At 42.8% G+C, this 21,293-nt stretch overlaps 1 protein-coding gene across 8 annotated transcripts in view; it reads left to right on the forward strand.

The window, feature by feature from the left end:
- CAPN6 (calpain 6) overlaps positions 1 to 21,226 on the forward strand; it is a 66,467-nt gene extending 45,241 nt beyond the window's left edge. For 6 of the 8 annotated variants that reach the window (XM_080990530.1, XM_080990531.1, XM_080990532.1 and 3 more), the window contains 4 exons: positions 198 to 275; positions 2,767 to 2,962; positions 4,292 to 4,414; positions 5,070 to 7,062. In XM_080990530.1, the coding sequence (XP_080846656.1) occupies positions 198 to 275; positions 2,767 to 2,962; positions 4,292 to 4,414; positions 5,070 to 6,467 (1,795 nt within the window). In that variant the 3' untranslated portion in view covers positions 6,468 to 7,062. Of the gene's footprint in view, positions 1 to 197; positions 276 to 2,766; positions 2,963 to 4,291; positions 4,415 to 5,069; positions 7,064 to 10,708; positions 10,831 to 16,014; positions 16,152 to 18,717 lie in introns of those variants that run through there. The other 2 variants (XM_080990534.1, XM_080990527.1) reach the window with 2 other exon arrangements.
- The last annotated feature ends 67 nt before the right edge of the window (positions 21,227 to 21,293 follow it).

Below are 21,293 nucleotides of genomic sequence, written 5' to 3' on the forward strand. Positions count from 1 at the left end.
GCAGCCCCTGAAAATAGACCAATGAACCTGACAGACAATGAACCTGATAAGCCCTGCCCGGAGATGCTGGGGACTAAACTTAGGTCTTTCTTCATGCTAAGCAGATACTCTACCACTCAGCTTATGGCTCTTCCCTTTAAATATATGTTTATACAAATGAAAGAGCTTTTTGATTTAACATTTTTCCTCCCCTTCAGATCAGAGGAGTGGAAAAAGGTGAGCCAAGCAGAACGGAAGAAATTAAGACTCACTATTGAAAACGACGGAGAGTTCTGGTGAGCAATGGTCTCATTAAGGCAGCATTAAGATATTTATATGTCAAGACAACCGAAAGGCCCATAACATTTCATAGGCAGGAAGAGGGAAATTAGGGTGAAGGCACTGCTCCAGCCTCCAGCACCACCACTTTCCCATTTCATCCAGCCTCAGCTCCAGGTTTTGGAGGGCCTTGGCAAGATACTGCTCATCAGTGAGTCTACTTACTCAATGCAGTGGGTCCTGGTGGCTCTTTTAGGAGGTCCTCTGAATGGTTGGGAGCCCTTGGTGTATGCTCAGCCATGCCAAACTTTGATGCTAGTCCTGACTTCTGCCCATCTCTCTACCCTCCATCTCTGCTATCCAACCACTCCTTGAAGATATCCCTCTTTTTCTCTCCTCTCACCCCTGCAGTATTCTCCTGTCTAGCCCAACCAAGCACCTTTCTGCCATTCAGTTGCTCTAGCAAACAACTTCTGTCTCTATGGCTGCATTTACTTGGCAGTTTATTCCACTTCCCCAACACTTCCCTGTGAATTTCCACATTATGGTTGAGCTTAGATGGTTTTTTTTTAATGTAAGAGAGGATATATTAATTGCAATTTACCCCTCCAGACACCCACATTTGTGGGTTGAACATATACTGCACAGAGTTTAAAGTCCTATCCTTAGCAGAAAAATGGAGAGCATATAGGATTAGGCTGTGCCTTCTTTTAATTAAGCCCAGCTGCAAAGTAAGCTGGCTCCCCATTTCTTACTCCACTTAACAGAAAATAAGACAACAGACTGAGAAGTCAGTTTAAAATATGATTTACTTGCTCTTAGTCTTAGTCTTCATTCTCAACAGCAGTAAACTGAATGAAATACTTCCATTTACAGTATTAGCAGCCTCAGGCATGTGCCTGAGAATGGAATAGTTAGATACAGTGGTACCTCAGGTTAAGTACTTAATTCGTTCCAGAGGTCCGTACTTAACCTGAAACTGTTCTTAACCTGAAGCACCACTTTAGCTAATGGGGCCTCCTGCTGCTGCTGTGCCGCTGGAGCATGATTTCTGTTCTCATCCTGAAGCAAAGTTCTTAACCTGAAGCACTATTTTTGGGTTAGCGGAGTTAGCGGATTACATAACCTGAAGCGTATGTAACCTGAAGCGTATGTAACCCAAGGTACCACTGTATATGTCTGCTCCCATTGCTGGTCAAAAAGAAAGAGAGAGAGGGAACAGTAAATACTTCCTCAATTGTAACCACTCAAGAGAGGAGAAAATGACATCACACAGAGCCCTCTCTACCAAATTACATTTCTATGGTCTGAGTCTCTGCCTATCAGCAGTTCAGCTCTCTGGTCTTAACTCCATCTCTTGCTGACTTGCAAGAATAGGTGTTGTTAGATCTGGCTGCTAATTTCCCACATTTATACAATGTAAAAGCTGCTTGCAGAAAACTAATGGAAGGATAGTGCATGTTTTATGCTCATTTCTGTGTCATTTGATTCCGGCAAAATTGCAGCCTCCTTAGCCCCCAAAATCGCAGGAGGGAAGTGATAAAGTTTGCAGTGGCATCATACCAGCATACAGTTTTTCCCTGCTGTTATCCTGAGGGAATCATGGGGGAACGGAAGGATGCATGTGCAGAAAGGGTGGGAGTGTAGCAAGGTACAATTGTCATTCTTTGTTGTGCCACACTACGCCCACTGGGATGAATGAAATTTAGCATGACATGCTGGTATATCAGTCCAAAAACCACAGTTCCATAACACCACAGGTGAAAGGAGCATCAGAAAAATGGGACAGAAGTGCAAGCATTATTGTAACCTGTAAAACTAGTGCGGTATTCCCCATGCCTGTGTCTGTAGCTATGCCCCACCTTTTAGTGTGGGCTTAAGTCAGAGAGATAGCAGCAGAAGGGAAAGTGCTGTTTCTACCAGTTAGATACATGCTTGTGTAGTAGGTGAGTTTGAGGGTCTGGTTGTTTCTGTTGTATTTCACATCTGCTAAATTACCTAAATAATAATTGTTCTGTTTTTAAATATATTGACTAAATGAGATGTCCCGAGCATTGAACATCCCACATTTTTCTTACTTGTTTCTTTTCTTTTTCTGGAAAGCCATGGAGTGATGCAGGGTAGGGATTTGAAGTGCACCACAGTGTGTGTGTGTGTTTCTGTGTTGTGCATTTCAAATCCTTTCCTTGCCCATGTTCTATGCCACAATCCTGCGACTCTCTAGGCCAATGGCTCCCAGTTAGCTAAGTACTGTGGACCCTCTGTTTTTCAAAAGCCAAGCCATGGAGTCCCTACTTTTGAAAACATGGATATTTCTGTTGTAGTTTCGTTATGTGAATGGTGCCACCATACCCTCCAGAATGTCCCAGTGCAAAACTAGGATGTTCATCTTCTGGGCTGCACTCCCATGCAAGTCATGTGACCTGTGCAAGAGCACGGTGCCCCAAAACATATGTGTTATCTGTCCACAGGAAATTCAACTGTATTTTTTTCTACTCTCTGAGTTAGGATGTCATTTGAAGACTGGTGCAAAAACTTCACCGATGTTGATGTCTGCCGGATTGTGAACACGTCCTTTTTTAGTATACATAAGACCTGGGAAAAGAAAATGATTCGTGGAGAGTGGAAAAAGAATCGAGACCCAATGTTAAACCGCGCTGGGGGGTGCTTAAATAACCCAGCCACCTTCTTCCAAAACCCACAGGTTGGAGCACAGTTATACTTGCTTTTCCCCCCTCCTTCACCAGTGTTAAACTTATATGGAAATAATTACGCAGCAAAGCAAAGCTGAGCCGACAGTTTTCCTGCCATGCCTTTCAGCTTCAGATTTAGGGGCAGGAAGAAGATACTGCTCCCAAAACTGCTTTATGTTTTTGCATCCCAGCCAGTTTGCCAGTACTGGGTGGAAGTACTAGTCCAGTGGTTTTCAACAAGCGTGCTGTGGCACGCTGGGGGGCCTTGAATGATGGTCTGGGGTTCCGCAGGTAACACTGGCCTCTGTCCTTCTTTCTTTCCCTCTCTCCTCTAATGCCCTCTTGTGTCTCTGTCTCCCAAAGGCTTGCACATCTGTTTGTTTGCAGCTGCCTTGCTGCTGCCACTGCTGCCTCCCAAGTTAAGGTGCTGACCTCATGTTCACCTTTGGCCAGTTTCCATTGGTCCACTAAGGCTGGGGGCATCCTCTGCCCAGGCCCCTGTGAGGCAGCATGAGGAGGTACCTCTCTTTGGGGCAGGAGGGGCAGCTCAGAGACCAGGGGTAGAAGCAGTGGCTGCCCGGAGGACTCCCAAGGAGAGGAGAGGATGCTGAGGGAACACTCCCCAAGGGAGGAGGGTGTTTGAAAAAGGGTGAGAGGCTGCCAGCTCTGCAGGCAAGAGGTGACATGACTGGGCTCCTGATCCCCACAGGGGTGCCGCAGAAAGAATGTAGTTGGTCAAGGGAGCCGTGGACTCATAAAGGTTGAAAACCTCTGTACTAGTCTAATTCTGATTTAGATAGCTTTATCCTGTGGTTACCCATAAATCTAGTTTGTTCCATTTCTATATCATCATCATCTTCAAGATCTTCATCATTCTATTCTATTCTGATCTGCTGTGTTCTGTTCTATATTAGAGGCATTCGGAATGTTATTTGTGAAGGTCAAGTCTGCTCCCTACATGCAGCCTATATCCTGCAAAAACTGAGGGCACAGATCACTGGTGTTTGCCCCTTGAACATGTGAAGGTGAAGGGCAGGGCATATGGGCAAAATTCTAATCCCAACCCAATGCAGTTTGAGGGGGAAAGTGTACAGGACTAAAAAGGAGCTCTGGATTTAACCCAGGAGGATATGACCGGTCTTGTGAGCATGATAATTCCCATAATGTTCATTTGTTTGTGGAGTGACTGCCATGCATAGGACTTTGGAAGGGGCAGCACCCCAATCCTGTGATAATCCATTGTTAACAACTCAGCTACAGGCATTGTTTACAGCAGCAGCTGCTCAGCTACTGAGCCACAGCTCTCCCCTCACCCTGTGCTCCTCTTCCTTCTCTTTAAGTATGTCTTTGATGTCAAGAAGTCACAGGACAAAGTGATGATCTGCCTGCAGCAAAAGGACAAGCGCATTTACAAAAGAGAAGGGAAAGGGGACAACTTGGTTATTGGCTTTGAAATCTTCAAGGTAGGTGTCCATGCTGCATGCCAAAGCAGTTGGAGTTTGGTAAGAGCATAAGAACATAAGAAGAGCCTGCTGGGTCAGGCCAAACACATACAACCTGCTACTAGAGAAGAAGCAGGAAGGCCTTAAGGGAGGTAATCTACTTTTCCAGTAAGTAGTTACTAAAACAGAAGGAATCAGTGCCACACACATATTTGCACACATGGTGGTTCAGCTAGCTTATTGCAAGCATTGCTGCATCACTCCCAGCAAAAGCATAGGTATAGGTAGACATAGGCAGAATGTCAGGTCAGGATCTACTGGTACATCTATGAGTGATTTATAGTAGAGTGGCACAGGTTTCCTACTAGCAAGGTGACCTTTTCCATGTAGCAGGCTTTTGTACAATGTGGCTGTGAGCTCAGTTCAGTTCTGATACCAAAAACGAAATCCTTAGTGCACTTTGAGACACTCTGTTCTTCAATTCAAATGGTGTGAGTTTTGCACCAGAATTTAGTTGACAGAGCAAGTGAAAACACACAAAAAACACCTCTGCTCCCCACCTCTGCTCTATCTTTATCTTTATGCCTGTTTGAAGTCACAGCATAGGATCTACCTCACTCTCATGTTGTGTTAGATTGCTCTATGCTATGCAACTCAATCTGCTTTCTAACCCTAGGTTGAGACCAACAGAGAGTATCGAATGCATAAAGTGACAGTGCAAGAGAAAATGGCAACTTCCATGTACATTGACAATCGCATGGTATTTTCGAAGTTGTGCCTCAAGGAAGGCCGGTATGTCCTGATCCCAACCACCTTCAGACCTGATACTGAAGCCGAATTCATTCTGAGGCTGTTCACAGATGTGCCATCGGAGCTCAGGTACTACGACTACTTGAAGATGACGGCAATTTTCCCTTCCCATTTCTCCCCGGCTTGCTTGCTCATCTGTCTTAGACCAAGGAAGCAAAAGATTCAAAGAGTGATGATGAGTGAGACAGATGTACAACACACTTTGGTGGGGAGCACTGACATGATGACTGCAAAAAGGGGTGCACCCATTTCTTGTGAGGATGACGTTCACTGTGGTTTCAGGGATCACATTGCCTGCAACCTCTGTGCATTTGCCCCTTGCCAGTTTACAACCACTCTCATTTCTCTCAATTGCAATATTTCCCAAGGGGCAGTATTTGATGTGAAACTGCCTTGGGGATGGAGATGCATTCTGTTCACCTCCAGATTCCACAAAGTAGGAGATAGTTCTACACCCATTCACAAAAGGACTGACATGATGACTGCAAAAAGGGGTGCACCCATTTCTTGTGAGGATGACATTCACTGTAGTTTAAGGGATCACATTGCATGCAACCTTTGTGCTTTTGCCCCTTGCCAGTTTACAACCACTCTCATTTCTTTCAATTGCAATATTTCCCAAGGGGCAGTATTCGATGTGAAACTGCCTTGGGGATGGAGATGCATTCTGTTCACCTCCAGATTCCACAAAGTAGGAGATAGTTCTACACCCATTCACAAAAGGACTGACATGATGACTGCAAAAAGGGGTGCACCCATTTCTTGTGAGGATGACATTCACTGTAGTTTAAGGGATCACATTGCATGCAACCTTTGTGCTTTTGCCCCTTGCCAGTTTACAACCACTCTCATTTCTCTCAATTGCAATATTTCCCAAGGGGCAGTATTCGATGTGAAACTGCCTTGGGGATGGAGATGCATTCTGTTCACCTCCAGATTCCACAAAGTAGGAGATAGTTCTACACCCATTCACAAAAGGACTGACATGATGGCTGCAAAAAGGGGTGCACCCATTTCTTGTGAGGATGACATTCACTGTGGTTTCAGGGATCACATTGCATGCAACATTTGTGCATTTGCCCCTTGCCAGTTTACAACCACTCTCATTTCTCTCAATTGCAATATTTCCCAAGGGGCAGTATTTGATGTGAAACTGCCTTGGGGATGGAGATGCATTCTGTTCACCTCCAGATTCCACACAGTAGCAAATAGTTCTACACCCTTTCACAAAAGGATGCAAGATTGCCTTTCTACTGGTGTTTGATACTATCATTTATTGTTTATCATTCTTTTTCTTTTATATAAGTGTCAATTAGAATAAAGTGTTCTTCCTTTTTGTGCATTTATGTTTTCATTGGCCTTCCTGAAGTACAGATACAAATTAGGTCGAACAGTGGAATATGACAGATTTGATATACCTCTTATTGAGCTGGAGAATGCCTCCTTTCCCCATATTAAAACAGTTGTGTGTCCTCAGTGAGGTCCCATTTGATTCTAATGGGCTGTGCCTAGAAGATATTCTGAACACACATATCACATGGTCTTTGTGTTCCCAGCTTCTAAAGAATTAGGATTGGCTTAAATGCAAAGTGCTCAAGAGGAAGATACCTATGCAGTGTTGCACACATCCAGGCTGTTCTTGCAATCAGAATGTTGCATTAAAAATTCAAAAACAGAAGAAAAGAAGAAATGTTGCAGAATCTGTAGCGTGCTATGCTGACATGCTAATGAACCATGCTTAGTAGCTGAGCACCCAGTTTTAATGAGGCATGGGGTGTGTGCTAGTTCCTACAGCTGAGTTTAAATTGGGTCTTGCTATCTTTTTATTATGGGACCACAAAAGGGAGAAGCATTTCTTTGTTATATCTCATAGAATAAATGTGTTTGTGCCTTACTCATGTATGGTCTATTTCTGTATTGACTGCAATTCCCTGTAATAGGCACATGTTTTTGTATGCTAGGCTGTGGTCATGCTCCAGGGGTGCCCTCAGGAGCTTAGCATCCCAGACCCAGGAGGCATGAGTCTCTCTCATCAAAGCACTGAAGGCAGGCTTGCAGGAGCAACACAGTCCAAACAAGCCAAGCTCAATCACAGAAAATAGTCTAGGTCCAAAAGTGAGTGAATATTGCAGGAAATTCAGCAAGGTGGGCACCTGGGAATTGGGAGCCAGAGCCCCATGTTATTTCCAGCAAGTGGGGGGCTCAAGAGGGTGGCCTTATATAAGCTGTCTTTTTAGACCATGTCCTAATCACTGCTGGTGTTAGTGAAAGAGCTCCAGTGATCGCTCACTCATGACTAGCGTGGTGGCTCTGGGGTTGTAGACACATGTTATGCCATTGCTCTTCAGGCCAGACTTGGAGCTTTCTGACACCAACATTCTTGAAGATGTGGGTGGCCCTGCATCCTCCTCTGACAGCTCGAGAGACTCTTCAGCAGGCCTCAACTTGGATGGCCCCTCAAGGGGATCATCTGCACCAGCTTCAGGGTCCTCAAGGCCCTTAACATGTGGGGTGCCTGGCTAAGAGGACTAAAAATCCTCTTAGGGCTAAAAATAACACCTGCACGTGAGCAGCTGCTCGCATTTAGGTGCTCTGCACAATCAGGACAGCTGGGACCAATGGTTCATCCTGGGGGGGAGGAGTGGCAAGTGGGGTGCTGTGGGGCCTGGTGTTCAACATCTTTACAAATAATTTGAAGGAATTGAGGGATCAGGATTCAGGGTGGCTTTAACATATTGAAGGACTGGGCCAAAACCATTTTTTAAAGTCCCATTTCAGCAGGTACAAATTCAAGGTTCGACACATAGGCAGGAATACTAGGATGCACAAATACAGGATGGGAGGGGGGCACCTGGCTTGACAGAACACATGAAAAGGGTTTAGTGGGTCTTAGTAGCTTCAGATGGGTGAACAGTATGATACAGCATAGTTAATGCTATTCTAGACTGCATCAACACTAATAGAGTGTCCTGATCAAGGAAAGGAGTAGTACAGTTCTATTCTGCCTTGGTCAGACCACACCTGGAGTCCTGTGTCCAGTTCTGGGCATGACAACTTAAGAAGAATTTCGACAAACATGTTCAGAGGAGTGTCAAAGATGACCAAGCACCTGGAAATCAAGCCTTGGGAGTTGGGAATGCTTACCCTGGAGAAGAATTAGGCTCATCCACACTTTTGCTTGTCCCATGCGTAAGAAAGCATGAGTGAGATTTTTTTCTGTTCGCCCTGCCACTTTCTCAGGAAAACCTGTTCTTTAGCACTAAATCACAGCAAACGTCAAATCACAGAAAAACCCATTGATGTTTGCTCTGATTCAATGGTAAAGACCAGGTTTCCCCTGTGGAAAGTGGTTAGACAAGCCATAGTTAGGATGAGCCCAGAGAGATGTTATGATAGCCATCTTCAAATATCAGAAGGGCTGTGGCATAGAAGATGGAGGAAGCTTGTACGGTGGTACCTCAGGTTAAGTACTTAATTCGTTCTCGATGTCCGTACTTAACCTGAAACTGTTCTTAACCTGAAGCACCACTTTAGCTAATGGGGCCTCCTGCTGCCGCCGCGCCACCAGAGCATGATTTCTGTTCTCATCCTGAAGCAAAGTTCTTAACCTGAAGCACTATTTCTGGGTTAGCAGAGTCTGTAACTTGAAGCGTATGTAACCTGAAGCGTATGTAACCTGAGGTACCACTGTATTCTGTTGCTACAGAGGGTAGGATTCAAATTATAAGAATGGAGATTATTACTATTACAGTATTATTATTATTATTTATTATTATTATTATTTATTACCCTTCACTCTAAGGCCCCCAGATAGTTTACGGCTTTAGAGTCGAATAATGAAACAATGTAAAATGTCTTGCAGTCATAAAAATAAGGTGGGTAGCACCCTTACCTTTCCTGCCCCGACCTGGCCACAGTGATCCATGCGACGGTCACCTCCTGGCTTGACTACTGTAATTCGCTCTACACGGGGCTGCCCTTGAAGCTGTCCCAGAAACTCCAGCGGGTGCAGAATGCTGCAGCGAGGCTCCTCACGGGGTCTCTGCCATGGGAGCATATTCACCCAGTGCTTTTCCAGCTGCACTGGCTCCCGGTGGAGTACAGGGTCAGATTTAAGGTGCTAGTTTTGACCTTTAAAGCCCTTCACGGCCTAGGACCCTCATACCTATGGGACTGCCTTTCCCGGTATGCCCCACGGAGAGCCTCACAGTCCATAAACAGCAACACCCTATAGGTCCCGGGCCCTAAGGAAGTTAGATTGGCTTCAACCAGAGCCAGGGCCTTTTCAACTCTGGCTCCGCCTGGTGGAACGCTCTGCCTCATGAGACCAGGGCCCTGCAGGATCTGATTTCTTTCCGCAGGGCCTGTAAGACAGAGTTGTTCCGCCTCGCCTTTGGCTTGGAGCCAATTTGATTCCCTCCCCCTCTTTCTTTTTTCTTTTTCCTTTCTCCTGTGATGAGGCTGCATTTTAATATTTTAATGTTTCAATATTTTAATGTTGTATTTTAATCTTGTTTTTAAGTTGTATTCATTCAAATTGTTTTTATTATTGCTTGTTAGCCGCCCTGAGCCCGGCCTTGGCTGGGGAGGGTGGGGTGGGGTATAAATAAATATTATTATTATTATTATTATTATTATTATTATTATTAGTGGTTAGCACTTGCAGGGAAAAATCACTCATAAAGTAGCAGTACAGGGTGTGTTGGAAACCAGACACTTTCTCTGCCCGGTTGGTGGCTATTATTGCACATGAATGGAGAACACCATATTGGTAGCATCAGTACAGATCTGGACTTCCTGACTTTGTTAGAACTATGCCCATGTGTGTCCTGTCTCCTTTGTTTCATGGAAACTACAATGATATGATATGCAAGAACCCTCTTGAAGGAATGACAGAGACAGTAAGCAAACATGACTGAAAATCATATAATAGAATATAAAAAAGGTTAATACTTACCTGGCTTCTGCCAAGAGGAGGCAATGAGGACGGCTGTCCTCATTTTCTCATTCTACAAATTTTAATGTGCTCACTTAACATGTATTACTGCAAAATCAAGAAAAATATTTTTGGGAGGGCAGAGCTAAACATCAGATTGACAGGAGTGGGCAAGACTCCACAGCACACCTGTATTATTTTGTGGCATGCAATACCAGAAATGCCTACCACTGGTCTTGCCCCATTTCCTTCTCAAGGAAACAAAGCGCCAAACCTACAATGTTTGCAAATGTATTTTAAATATTGTCCCAACAAAAAGTCATCCTAACACCTTGGAGCAAAAAACCATGCTCAAATATTATTCTAAGGTGTCATCCCCAATGAAGAACTTTTCTCCCCACTTGTAATACTTTGAAATTAATCACCCACAACACTGTATTATTTGTCCATAAGCATCAAAGTATCTGGTGGCATCAAAGTAAGGGAGGCAAAAGTTCAATATTCCATATAGAATCTGGTATTAATCCAACAGTCATTCCTACCTGATACATTTTGTCTTGGTGTTCCAGGGAGCTTACACTGCATCGACCCAGGGGCGCCTGCCTAGACGTCCTACGTGGCTTCGTTGCGAGGGTGTCCCAAGTTAAAGTCCACTCTGTGTCACGTCTCAGATGTCAGGACCCATATATCGGTAAGTGCAAAGGGTTAATCCAAAAGTCTTTGTAGTTCTTGTACTGAGTTAGTAAATTATTCAGATGACCTGAACATTAAAATTCAATTTCTCTTAATCTACGGAAACACTGTGCTGTCAGATAAAACTAGCAGGTGAGCTTAAGATTAAGAAAGGGAACTAAGATTTAAGAGAGCTGTACAGCATGTTCTTAGGGAAATCATTCCTGTCGACTTAGTGAATAACACAGAGATGAAACATATTAAAAATCCTGGAATGAAGCTAAAAGTCAGATGTTGCAGTCTGAACTTTAGATATCTAAACCTGACCTAAAATTGCAGTTTCACGTGGACTGGGATTTCGCTTTGTAAGGCACACACTCATTCACAGTGCTATTTTTCTAGAAAAAGAGGTGCTGGAACTCACCATGAACGCCTCCCTTGTCCTCTTTTAATGGAGGTGCAGGAACTGAGTTCTGGTGACTTCCATCTGAAGAAAAGCCCTGTCCATCCATGGTCCATACTTAGCTCTGGGCAATGGAAGGTTTGTTTCAAGGTGATTCTGAGCTCACCCACGCTGCCACTTGTCCCATGCCTAGAATGCATATGTCTGAGTGTTTTTGCCTTTGTCCTGCCACTTTCCTCCAGAAAACCCATTTGTTCTGATCATAGGAACCAATAAAATATTTGAGGGGGCTTGGCCCTTCCAAAGCTGATGGCTATTGCCATTCAAATGGGTGTGGGTGTGTGGGTGTGCCAGTGCCACATCTTGTGATTGATAATGCAGGGCAAGGCTTACCTGCTCCCCCCCCCCAATATTTCATTTAAGTTGGCGCCCCAGCTCAGAACTTAAAACACAGGTTTTCCCAGGAGTAAGTGGTAGAATGGATAAGCACTCAATGGGGTCTTTTGCAATTTATTCTAGCCACTTCCTGGGTTCACTTCCCCGTGGTTTTCATGAAATGAGATGATCGTGTGCATTGGAATTGTCCAGAGACTAACATGCACTTCTTCTCCTTTCATGTTAGCTGTTTGGGTAGATCGGGGTGGCAGAGGGCAGTCTGTGCTGAATAGAGCATTGAAGAGGCAACAGCTGACTGCAAATAATAATAGTAACACATGCCTAGAAAGCATGGGACAAACTAAAAGCACGAGACAAGCAGAAGTGTGGACAAGCCGTGTGTCTGAACCCAGTCTTGATTAATTTCTCAGGCTCCTTTTAAACTTAGCATACATGAAAGGGAGATACTCACTTGAAAGTCAAGCAGCGCCCTCTGCTGCCTATTTGTTAACTGTACTTTATCTTTGGACATTTGACACTAGAGAAGCACTGGAACCTATGCAGGTTTCTTTTTCAGCCATTTGTTGCTTGGGTTGCTCGCTAGCCTAATTTAAATGTCAAAAGCCATAGAGGTGGGATAATATGTGAAGAATGCATATTCAAAATAGCTTTTGTTGAGTTTTGGAAATGCACACACAGACACATCTCTAGTAACATTTTATGTAATTTCATACTGAATGAATGATAAATGAGAGTAATCAATATTTGGCCATGTGACTTACATCACCTTATTTCGAATTTCTTAAAATCCACCGACTGATAGCATAGTTTGTTCAAAAGGAACAGGGAGGAAATCTACATCATGTAATTCAGCTGCCGTTGCACCTAATGCCTTTCAACTTCTTATGCCAACCTTCTTTGACAGCCTTGGAACAATTTCAATAGCCAGAGACTCCTTGGCTGTTTTCCTTGACAAATACCAGTAGTCGGTGTTCTGCAAATGCTTTGAAAGAGTTTAAGCATAAATGGCATTCAGCATAGCATCCAGATGTTATGTATGCATGTATATATCGAAGCAAGGCCAATCGGAAGTGGCAGGAGGGAGGTCATCTGGCCTGGGGCCTCGAGCTCAATGGCAGTACCAGATTTAGACACTTGTTAATTTTTTGGCATTTGATAAATTTTGCAACCTTTGCAATGGCTTCATGTGTTTGCCTAAGCCCTAGCAGAACAGAGAAACAAAGGGGTCGATATAAAAAGAGAAAAGCAGAAGAGCCTCTTAAAAAGCAGTGGAATTTTCTCAGCTCAGGCTGCTAAATCATTATTTTTAGAGCCTTCCTCCCCTGCCCCCAACACACACATGAAACATTTTTCTTTTCACATTTCCCGAAGGGGTGTGTGTGTGTGACAGAGGCGGACGGATTGAGAGGACTGATTATTTCTCAGCTCCTACTACGGTGCTGACAGATCAATAAAACAAACACCTCTGGCTGCCAAGTGCTGGGTATGGGATTTGCAAGCACCAAGCCACGTGGAGCACAGGGATATTTAAAAGCCTATTACTTAGATTTACACCTAGTACTTGTAGTCAGTGAACAGCAAAATGGCATTCAGTGCCTAGCAGGGCTATTCTGAATAATTTGCCAGTGTTGACTTTCAGGTCCAAGAAACTCAGCCGTGAGAGAAATTTCTCTCCATTGTGTGAATATCCACTTTTTTCAGCACCACTGTTCCTCCTCCCTCACTGCTGCTGGTATTTCACCACCATTTTTTCTGACTACTGTGATTTCTCCCTTTCTGGATTAGCTGTGCAGCTAGTCCTCTGTGTACCTGTATGTGAAAACATTGGAGTGCGAGAGCTTTCTCAGATTCGTTTAGTAAGGAGTTTGACATCCACAGGGCCACCACAGAAAAGACCATCTCCCCTGCTGGCCTACAAACAACGAGGGTTTCTGTTGTTGATCTTAATATATGGGCAGGTTGAGAGCCATGACATGAGAGGCAGCGTGGTGTGAGTGGTTAGAGCATCAGGCTAAGACTTGGGTGATCAGGGTTCAAATCCCCTCTCAGGCATGAAGCTCACTGGGTGATCTTGCCTCTTAGCCTAACATGCCACAACTCCACGCCCCCAGGTCACCCAATGTGTGTCATGGCTGAGTGGGGATTTGAACCCTGGTCTCTCCCAGGTCCTAGTCCAACACTTAAACTGCTGCACCACACTGGCTCTTAATGATAGGCAGGTGTGAGTTTGAGGCCCTGCATTCTCTCTCTCTCTCTCTCTCTCTCACACACACACACACAGACACACCAGGAACCCAAACTAGTTTTGCTGAAAAGGCCAACCCTTCTCCTTTTTCCACATGATGCCACCAGAAGCTCATTCCCATCAAGTCCATGTGCTCGGAAAGAGTGTGATTTCACGCAGCATTTTAAATGTCAAAGGACAGCAGTGTTTGGCCAGAGCGCTTATAAATCCCCCTTTACAAGAGTTCTACCTACTCCTTGCTGCTTCCAGGTTGTAAAATTTTTAAAAATCCACTTCAGACCCAATGAGCCATAACATCCTCTAATCTAATCAGTACTGAGCAATAAGACAAGACACTCCAGTGGCCAACTCGGTCAGGGTTTTATTTTCCCCTCTTCTTGTGTGAGGCCTGTTCAAAGTGTTTGTTCAAGAGGAAAATGATCAAGACAAGGAGATGCTTATGTCTGGCTGTCATTGAAAAGCCCTGTTGTGGTGGTAGCATTCAAAGACATTGTCCAAGGTTAGTTTATGCATCTGCAATAACTGCCTTCTCGTGGGCTGAAGGTCGCATGGCTCCTGACTTAACAAAATGAACCTCTGCTTTTTAATGGTGTATGAGGCTCCTTTCATCTGTTCCTGAAGACTAGGAATGGTAAGCTTCCTATAATTTCTGTTGAGCACCTTGTTATTTATTCATATCATTCATGAATTGCTCCCTATCAGGCACCTCAGAGCAATTTATGCATATGTAAAACACACACACACACCAGTTAAAATAATTGCACATATAAAAATAACTTAAAAACAAAAAAATAAATACAATACAATTAAAAACAGCAAAAACAATTATGTGTATTCAATCAAAATCCAGTGCAATACAGATAGACAACAAATTCCACCTACAAGTCTTGTTGAAAGAGGAAAGTCTTCAACAGGCGCCTGTCAAATATTTAGCAGGAGTGTGAGTGTCACCACATTAAAGACCTAATTCCAATATTGTGATAAGATGGTATCTATTGGGTACCCTTGAAATGATCAATTGACAAAGTGAGCTGATCATTTGACAATGTATGGAATAGGGTGACGTTTTGGTGTCCTGTTCTCAAGTTGTATAAGGCTTTGTATTCCAGCACCTTGAACTTAGTCTAGTAGCTAATTGGCAACCCATGCAGTTATTTCAGCAGCGGAGTAATATGGTTGTGATATTCCTGTAAAGCCCTACATTGCTTCAGTCCAAACCATCTGAAAGACCGTATTCCCTCATTTGAACCTGCCCTAGTTTTGACATAATCAGAATATTGTAGGCGGAAGGAGTGTCTGGGTGAAAATTGGAAGGGAAAGGTACGGGGAAATCTGGACATATGACAAGCGACGTTGGCCGTGTAGTTTTTGCTGCTTTTCCTTAAAAAATAGCTCAATGATGGGGACATAGGAGAGGGTCTCAGTACTGGCTGCTCCCAGACTTTGCAGCTCTTTTCCTAGAGAAGTTAAACTGGCTCCCTCCATGTTGTCCTTCTGCCAGCAAGTGAAGACTTTCTTCTTCCAACAGGATTTTGGGAATTGGCTGCTTTTAATGAAAGGGCTGGTGCCATGCTGTTCTTATTTGCATGGTTTTAATAGACTTTATATGTGTATATTAGTTTTACTTCTATAAATGTTTAATTACTTTAAAATTATTGGGGGCCGCCCCCCCCCAATACTTTTAGCCGCTCTCATTTTTATATGAAAGCTGCCTTAAGTCCTGTCAGGGGAAAACAGCGGGATATATAAATAAATATATAATGATATTAATAATGATATACCCACCCCAGTGAGCTGTCTAGCTGGCCTGTTTTTTCACCAGTTGCATCTTCTTGTACCGTGCATCTCAGGGCATTGTCTGAGGCCATGTGATGCAGCCACGTTGCTGAAACTAAGTCCATGCTTGGCTGGGAAAGTATGCTACCTTGAGTGTCATGATGGAAGGAAAGTGAATCTGAAACAAATTTAGGAGTTGCAGGGTGGTGCACAGGGAAAGAAGAGGGTGGGAAAGTTCCATGGTGCTAGCAAAAATGTTTAGGTGGCTAGTCCCTATGTTTCTTTGGTATATGGCTGAATTTGTATAGTGGCAAAGTGTCTATATTGCATTAAATGAATGATGGTGGTGATGATGAAAGTGGAACAACACTGTCTTTTCCCAGGAGCAAATCCCTACATTGTCATCAAGTGTGAGAATCAGAAAGTTCGTTCTCCTGTGCAGAAGAGCACCCTCAGTGCTATTTTCAATACACAAGCCATTTTCTACCAGAGGAACATTGCAAGCCCGATTGTTGTCCAGGTAAGAGAAATTATTACATTCCTACTTGTACCTGCTTTCTACTAGTTTCTTTCCTTCTCCTTTTGTTTTCTTAAATTTCTATGGAACCCACAGCAGGGTAGCAGACATTAGTTATTTTATTTTAAAGTATTTCTAAACTGCTTAAAAGTTTAAGCATTTCTGAACAGCGTACAATAGTACAAATCAACCTAAAACAATATAATAAAAACAGAACTCCAACAATACAGGTTCCAGTTTAATGGATCATGGAAAGCACAATAATACATCATTAGAGGTGATTCCCAAACAGCCTCCCACCCAGACACTAACCTGACCTAGACCTGTTTAGTTTCAGCAAGGTGATGATTGTATGAACCTTCATACCAAATCTTGAGGCATGTGACCATAGGCATGTGGGACATTGTGCATGCATTTAATAGGGATTTTTCATTTAATTTTATTGATTTTTACGTGTTATGTTCTTTTAACCTATCTTCCTCCAAGGGGTACTCTTTCCCCTACCAATGTTTTTCTGGTGTCAACAGTTTAAGCAAGACTGTTATGTACTAAGCTTGAATCTTAGAACAATAGGCAGGTAGGAGCCTAGAATACAACAACCTGATTGGCCTGTGGGAGCAGCCCAATCAGACCCCAGGAGGAAGTTTATCAACCTATTAGGCCAGTAGAATCCTAGAATGCAACAACTGATTGGCCTGCAGCAGCAGCCCAATAAGGCTCCAGGAGGGAAACATAATCAACCAATCAGACGGTACTCATTGTGTAAATAATGTATATAAAGCCTGAGTTCGGGGGGAAATTCAATCACTGTTCCTATGAGCTGAAATAAAGAGCATGAAATTACTACTCAACTCTGAGTATATTTCAAAGACTAAATTAAAACTGGTTCAATGTCACTTAGGCTGTGTACACACTATAACTTAAAGCACATTTGAAGCGATCGCCCTCTGGGTAGTGTAGTTTATTAAGGGTTGCTGAGAACTGTAACTCTGTGAGAGGTGAACCACAGTGCCCAGAATTCTCTGAATGTGCTTTAAAAGCATAGTGTGTACACAGCCCAAGTGTGTTTTATGGGTATCCCCAGTCCTACAGAAGGCCAACATAGTTGATTTACTTACTTGTTACATTCACAGCCTGCTGTATATTACAATAAATATGCTTTTGTAAAAGTGTGCTTAAACAGACCAATTTTTTAGTTGGGGGGGGGGATGAAAAAGCAGTTGCAAAACTTCATTCTAGAATGCCCTCCGTCCAAATGGTTTTCTGCTGTAAAGCTTGCCATAAACACTACCAGAGGCATTTAGTAACAGCTCGGGCGATTTTTCAATAGGAAACTGGAGTGTGGCTCTAATCTGGACTGGGACTCCCTAACTGCCTTTTTCTTCAAATTACAAGTGGCCACCGTAGTACATTTTAACATAATAAAAAAGCAGGTATATTGTGATGGGTAAATTCTGGTTGTTATTTATTAATTTTTAGACCACTCAATGGCAAAACAGCCTTCTAAACTGATTACAAGTATAAAAGGCAATTATTAGAATATATATAACAAAATATTAATATAACACATACATATATAGTATATAACTTAAGCTATAAACATCCATAATTAAAATATGCAGTAAAGCAATCCCACTAAAACAACACAGCAAAGATACTACAGTCGTACTTTTGCGAACTATTTTTGGAAGCCGAACGTCCGACAGAGCTTCTACAGCTTCTGATTGGCTGCAGGAGCTTCCTGCACCCAATCAGAAGCGACGGAAGCCCTGTCGGACGTTCAGCTTCCAAAAATAGTTCACAAACTGGAACAGTCACTTCTGGGTTTGTGGCGTTCGGAAGCCAAAATGTTTGAGAACAAAGCTGTTTGAAAACCAAGGTATGACTGAAGTAGATTTACATGTGATAGGAATGGCTGTATGAAACACATGCATTTTAAAAAGCCAGCGGAACTCCAGTGCAGATGGGGCCTTGTATACTCTGTATGTGTATATATGAAGAGAAGGTAAGTGAGAGGAAATCAGGATAACAAAGGATGCATGTGGCTAGATATACTTAACCTGCATTTTTACTTGGGCAAGTCTGTCAGTAACAGTCTGCCAGTAGCAGCAATGGTGCTAGCGTGGAACGGAGAACAGGGGTGTGAAAATGTTTCCCCTTAAAGCATCTTTTCTGTGATTTTGGGGATGGCTTTCAGGGAGGTGAAAAACACACCACACATAGTTCCACGATCTGTATGTCTTTGTTAATTGCATCCTCTGCGGCTGTCATGTAAGAGGGAAGACTGCTTTGCTGCGGGAGGGAACCTCTAAACAGTTTCAAGCGCTTGCAGCCTGTAGCAGCAGCACATAGCTGTGTTGGGGATTCATCTTTCCCATCTGTGCAACAGTGATACACAAAACCCACAGAGGTCAAGGCGAGGTTGAAAGAGGAGAGCTCTTCCAATTGAGGACTTGTACAGATGACCTTTTGACCCTTTCCAATCACGGGAAGGGGGAGGGGTGCATGGGGAGGAAAATGCCAGCCCATCTAGCAGCAATTATTTCTCATTTCCTTCCTATCTCTGTAGGTTTGGCACAGCGGGCTCCTTTGCGACAAGTTCATGGGACAAGTGCGGATCTCAGTATCACCCAATTACCCCAGAAGTCTTCAGAAGTTCCAGCTCCAGGACAGAGGGAGTCGCGAAGATTATGACATGCCAGGTCACATCACCATCAAGGTTGTTACTAGCGATGACCTCGTGGAGTTCTGAATTCTAAGGGCTGACAGGCAAGAGTTTCCAGTGAGCATCCGCAATGGGGATGGAGCGAGAGCCACTGATTTGCATCTTGGTGTGAAATGCTTTAAAATGCTTGGGGTGTTGTGTCTGGGTCCTACTTGGGCAACAACAAATGGCCAACAAAAGAGAAAGAAGCAGAGAGCAAATGTGCAGCCAAATATATCATTTGTCTTTCTCTTTCACCACACATACACACACATACAGTATATATCTCCAAACATATTTTCTATCACAGATAGCAGCTGCTTCCAGGCACTGGCTTCACTAGTGCAATTCACATGAAACCATTATAGCCTTGCAATGCATTTTAGCTGTTCTGCTAGAAAATAGCATTTCATCAGAACTTTGGGAGCTGCCTTATACCAAGTATAGCTCAATACGGTCGACACTGACTAGCAGCAGCTCTCTGGGGTTTCAGACAGTGACCTTCTTCCAGATGCTGGGGATTGGACCTGGGGCCTTCTGCATGCAGAGCAGATGCTCCACCACTGAGCTATGGTCCTTCCTAAACAGCACGGTTGAATATTGCTTCTAATAGTAAGAGTAGTTTCCTTTTAGTTGCATTAAGTAAATGCCAAAGTATTTGCTAAATTTGACACAAGCAATGACAAATCCCAGCATGGGAAAATCAGAGTTCTGGGATGCGAAACACAAGCTTTGCCATTCCTAATACTCAGCTGTGGGGAATGTAGTTTAAAGGCTTGCATCTGTCCACATTGGGAAGGTATGCCTGCCTTCTATCTGAGCCAGCTGAATTGTATGACAGCTCTTTGGACAGAAAAATGAAAGGAATATGGGTAGGATAGCTGTTTATTGTACTGAGCCTTTTTTGCACTGTTGCTTTTGTTTTCGATGCCTATCTGTTATCAGTTCAGAATACCATAACACACACATAACCGGCTGTTAAGAAACATAACATTATATATAATAAAACTGTAATCGTCATATCAAAAAATTGCAAAGCACAGTTCCTGGTGGCAATAACATATCATATTACTGTTAACCTTCTGTATGTTTTTATTGTCGTAAAGTCCAAAGATTGTCAAGTCCAACAATTACAATGTACAGTTCTTGTTGGCAATGCCATTTCATACTGATGTCTTCCTTCTGCATAGTCCTATGTCTTAAAAGTGTAACAAACAGAACCACTTAGTAACAATAAGGCAGCTGATGATAGACCAGTTCTCAGGATACACCCTTGTTTCACCCATTGATTGGGCTTCTTCAGCGACAAGGTTTCCAGGAGATTTTTCAGTAGGTTTTTTCAGACGAAATAGTCCACAGGAACGCAGAAGTTGCCAGTCAGAGATGCTCCGTATGAATGATCATTGAAACTAAACTATATAGGAGCAATCCCTGCAACAGGGAAGGTGCAGGCAATTAGAATTAAATATTCTTAAAGAGACCTAATTGCAATGATACCCAACTGATACAAATCCAAAAAGTTAAGTATTCCACATCTTCATTTATATACTATTACAACTTCATCAAACTTTTTCAATGAGGCTTAATCATCAATGGATCCCATCTGGCAAATGGTCATTGCGGTCTCCACTCCCTAATATTGATCATAAAAATATAAATTAATCTTAGGAGATTGTAACACCATTAATTACCTAAACACCTGTGTTTACCTTCTTTGCAGTAATTCAGACAACACAGGTTATCTATAGAAGAAATAAGTAAAGTCAATCAAAGATATTCTAAGTAATAATCAATAGGTACAGGCAATTAGAATCTATCATTCTTAAAGGAACATAATCGCAATAATATCCAACTAGTAGAGATCTAGTACATTAAGTTTTTTCCATCTTCATTAGTATTTCTTCCCTTTTTTAAGATTTATCCAGTGTAAATTAATCATAAATAGATTCCACTTGCTAAATAGTCATTGCTGTCTCCACTGTTTATATTGCAATAATCAAACTATTAATATGTAACATCATTAATATCATTAATTACATACATTACATCAATAATTACATAAATTATATCAATAGAAACAGCCATGGCAAATGACTAGGTCAACGCACACCACAATTGTCTTGTTACGTAAATCATGTTCAGAGTACCACAACACACACGTAACTGGCTGTAAAGAAACATAACATTATATATAATAAAACTGTAATCATCATATCAAAAAGTTGCAAAGCACAGTTTCTGGTGGCAATAACATATCATATTACTGTTAACCTTCTGTATGTTTTTATTGTCATAAAGTCCAAAGATTGTCAAGTCCAACGATTATCTGTTATCAGTGGCAACATCTGAATAAAATGTATGCTTTTATTATTGAGTTGTGTCCAATGGTTGCATGAGTAAAAAATCGTTTGTACAACTCTCTCTTCCCCTTCCAAAAAACG

Source organism: Podarcis pityusensis (genome assembly GCF_964106645.2).
Source record: "Podarcis pityusensis genome assembly, chromosome: Z".
NCBI lineage: Eukaryota > Metazoa > Chordata > Lepidosauria > Squamata > Lacertidae > Podarcis > Podarcis pityusensis.